The sequence below is a fragment of the Ahaetulla prasina genome, chromosome 17, assembly GCF_028640845.1.
Source record: "Ahaetulla prasina isolate Xishuangbanna chromosome 17, ASM2864084v1, whole genome shotgun sequence".
NCBI lineage: Eukaryota > Metazoa > Chordata > Lepidosauria > Squamata > Colubridae > Ahaetulla > Ahaetulla prasina.
This window is the reverse complement of record NC_080555.1, coordinates 4,628,725-4,632,661: the sequence shown is the minus strand read 5'-3', so window position 1 is coordinate 4,632,661 and position 3,937 is coordinate 4,628,725. Positions and strand designations below refer to the sequence as shown.

The following is a 3,937-nucleotide window of genomic DNA, read 5'->3' as shown; positions in this document are numbered from 1 at the left end:
GCGAGGAGGGGCAGATTAAGTCATCGGATGAGTAAGATATAAAGTTTTCTTGGGTGAGCGAGTTCCCGCAGAGAATTCCAAAGCTGCTGGTGGCCAAGCTGGGAAGAGGTGATGTTGAATCCGGCTTAAGGAAAAACACTCATTTTTTTTTCCCTCTCTGTTTTTATGTGTGGGGGGACGACCCCTAATGCTGGACAGCTTCATCCCTGAATTTTTGATTGCTTGGATCCTGGATTATTCTTGGCTGAGATCTGAGCAGGATCGTGTTTAACACGCCAGGTGAGCCACCGTCTCCCTCTCTTGTCGTCGGTTAACTTGCTTGGTTTTCCTTCTCTTTTGGGCAGCCCTGCAAGAGTTATCCGACGGGCGAACCCTGGACAGTGTGGGGGGGAGAAAAGACGGTGTGTGTGTGGAATTGCTAGGCAAGGAGTTTGTTCAGTGAGTGACGCCTGATTTTACTTTTATTTATTATTTTGTTTTGCAGGCGTTTCATGACCTAACCAGGTAACATCATCAGTGCTAGAAGGGAGTGAGGATTGTGGAGAGGAGAAGGATGGAGGAGGAGGAGGAAGAGGGAGGAGGAGGAAGAGGACTATGGGATCCTTGGTGCTCTCTGAGCTTGGTAGCTTTCTTGCAGGCGTTTCATGACCCAACTAGGCAACATCATCAGGATTAAAAGGGAGAGGGGTATGTGGGGCCGGGGGTGGGGAAGGAGGAGGAATTGTCCTCGGTGCTGTCTGAGCTTGGTTGTTAAGCAAATCACTGCAGTTCTTAAGTGAATTGTGCGGTCGTTCAATGAATCTTAACTCCCACCCCCGCCACTTTGACACCGCTGGTCCGAAGCTGGCTGGGAAGGCCGCCAATGGCCGTCACACGACCATAGGATGCTGCAGATTGTTGTAAAGGCATCATGCAAATGGCAAGGGTCCCCATTTTTGTTCGTGCGATCACGCAGATGCTACTAGGGTCCTAACCACAAACACGGGTTGCGAGTCCATGGCTTAAGACCGGGTTATCTATGAGACCGCCTTCTGCCACCGATAGCCTCCCAACGACTTGTGCACTCCCACAGAGTGGGCCTGCTCAGGGTGCCGTCGACCAAACAATGTCGGTTGGCGGCCCCCAGGGGGAGAGCCTTCTCTGTGGCAGCACTGGCTCTTTGGAACAAGTTACCTCTGGGGTTACGCCAACTCCCCGACCTCCGAACCTTCAAGCGGGAATTGAAAATTTTATTATTTAATCATGCGGGACTAGCCTAAACGCATTTTAATTATAGTTTTTAAATTTTAAAGGGTTTTATGTCGGTCTTGACCGTTTTAGTAAATTGGCCAATTAAATATTCGTTTTAAATGTGTTTTAAATTTGTTATTTATATTATGTGTACTCTTGTGTTTTTAATACGGCTGTAAACCGCCCTGAGTCCTTTGGGAGAAGGGCGGTATAGAAATTGGATTATAAATAAAAAATAAATAAATAATCAAGCCTGTTGCAACATCGCTAAACGAATCGTTGTAAGGCCCACTTGTGTCTTTCAGGAACCATGAAAACTTGGACGCTCTTACCCGTCATGGCTTGTGGCCTCCTGACTCTGTGTCCTCGGGGGTCCCCGACCAGCATGGGCCACCCGCTGCCCAAACCCCTCCAAGGCCCTTACACCCCTCATCCATCGGTCAGCCACACCCCGCTATCCGGACCGGAGAAAGGTTCTCCCGCAGTGTCCGATGACTACGACGACTACTACAAAGATTATTACGACAATTTTCAGACAACCGAGTCCCCCCGTTCCGTCTCCCCGGGGTCGCCAACCCCCTTTTGCGCCTACGACCGCTGCAAACATCTTCAAGTGCCTTGTGTGGAGTTGAGCCGGCTGAGCAAATGTTTGTGTCCCGGAGTCACCGGTCCGGACGTAACCCCGGACACTCCCCGTTTACGAGCGGTCCACATCAGTGAGACCCGAGCCAGCTTACACTGGTGCGCCCCCTCGTCCACAGTTCACATGTACTACCTCAAGTACCAGGTCCCCGGCGAGGATTTCATTTCGGGGCCGCCGCTAAACAGCACCTTCCGTGTCACGGTGCTGTCTGACCTCGTACCTGGCACCGAATATATCCTCTGCGTCGTGGCGGCCAACCGAGCTGGGATCAGCCCGACAGACGATGGCGTTCAAGAACACGGACCGTGCCGGCGTGTTCGAACTCCGGCTCACCAGATGACCTATGTCTATATAGCAGTGGGTTTGGCCTCTGTGGTAATCCTGGGGGCTGTTTCCGTCCTGTTGTGGCATTTCTACATACGGAAAGCCAAACCCGTCCAGCACGGATCCTTGGATAATATCCTGGACGGGGAGCTGAGTTCGGGACACGCCGGAGCCACCAACAGCTCATTCCGGACGGAAGAACAACTGTTGATGGCGGCTTCCTAATGCCAGTTTCTATTAGTGTCCGGTTTTGGATAATGACCGAGTATCTTTTTATGGTAGGGACACTGAGGCACGATCATGAAGAGGCTGCGCAAGTGATGGAAGACAGTGGAGCTCCGATGACGGACAGTTTGGACCGAACTCTCACTTTTCTGCTGGACGATGGTTTTCAAAGTGAATTGATTCTCTTTACGGACCGCAGGTAGTCCTCGACTTACGGCCGGGCGTTGAGCAACCATTCAAAGCTAAAACGGCGCCGAGAAAAAGCGACTAACGACCAATCCTCACACCGAAGGACCAGTACGGCATCCCTAATATGGTCACGTGATCAAAATTTGGGCGCATGTATTTATGATGGCTGCGGGGTCCCAGAGTCATGTGATCCCCATTCGTGACCTCGTCAGCCGGCTTCTGACAAGGAAAAACAATAGGCTGAAGCTGAATTCGGTTAATGACCATGTGATTCACGTAGCAACCATGGCAAAAAACAACAACAACCTTGTAATATTGGACTGCCTTATAGCTGCCCTACTTAGCAATGAAAATTCTGGTCCCAATTGTCATCGTAAGTCGAGGACTATTCGTTTTATCTCTCTCTCTCCCCCTTCCTTCCTTCCTTCCTTCCTTCCTTCCTTCCTTCCTTCCTTCCTCCCTCCCTCCCTCCCTCCTTCTCCTCCTTCCTTCCTTCCTTTTTCCTTCCTTCTTCCTTTCTCCCTCCTCCCTCCTTCCTTCCTTCCTTCCCTCCTTCCTCCCTCCTCTCTCCCTCCTTCCTTCCTTCCCTCCTTCCTCCCTCCCTCCTTCCTTCTTCCCTTTCTCCCCCCTGCCTCCCTCCCTCCTTCTCCTCCTTCCTTCCCTCCTTCCTCCCTCCTTCCCTCCCTCCTTCCTTCCTTCTTCTTTCCTTCCTTCTCTGCTTCCTTCCCTCTCCTGATAGCTGCTAGTTCTCACAATGCAGAGAAATTTTCCAATCCAGATGTTGTGAATTATGTTTATTTATGTATTTATTAGCTCTCTCTTTCCCTTTTAACCCACCCTGGTGTCCCTTCGCCACTGTCTGAGTTGATGACAGCATCAGAATGGAAGATGACACTTAAGACAATGGAATGGGGGAAGGGATCAAGGGTGGGGGGAGGCCTCTTTTGGGGTGCGGGGGTACTAAGTCCTGTTGCAACGATTGAAAGTACTTTGAAGGGGAAAAAATGCTGGTTTTGGACACCCACTTTTGTAGCTGGCTGGCGTCTTCAGATCTACAATAGCTCATCCTTGGGTGGGGGGTTAGATTAGATGACCTCAAAATCCTTTCCGACTGTTAGATTCAGTGATTCAGTGGTCCTATGGAGAACGCCTTCTCCTTGCCTGGAGTTACGGGTTCCAGGTTGTTTACTTCCCGCCAAGTTTAGCTCCGATGCAGACAAATCTCTCAAAATCCAAAATTAATCCTTTGGCGCGCCAACATGGCGATCGCTGTTTATTAACACAACTTGAAGAAGGGATTTTTCGAAGACTTACAACCATTTCAAG

The 3,937-nt window shown here is 50.4% G+C and overlaps 1 protein-coding gene across 1 annotated transcript; it reads left to right on the top strand.

Moving 5' to 3' along the window:
* Nucleotides 1–3,107, top strand: LRRN4CL (LRRN4 C-terminal like). The gene is made up of 2 exons (XM_058160590.1): nt 1–279; nt 1,536–3,107. The coding sequence occupies exon 2, from the start codon at nt 1,541–1,543 to the stop codon at nt 2,420–2,422; it is 882 nt and encodes a 293-aa protein (XP_058016573.1). The 5' UTR covers nt 1–279; nt 1,536–1,540; the 3' UTR covers nt 2,423–3,107.
* Nucleotides 3,108–3,937: the final 830 nt, after the last annotated feature.

Coding starts and splice junctions, on each gene's coding strand:
- LRRN4CL (XM_058160590.1), top strand. CDS start 1,541: ATGAAAACTTGGACGCTCTTACCCGTCATGGCTTGTGGCCTCCTGACT.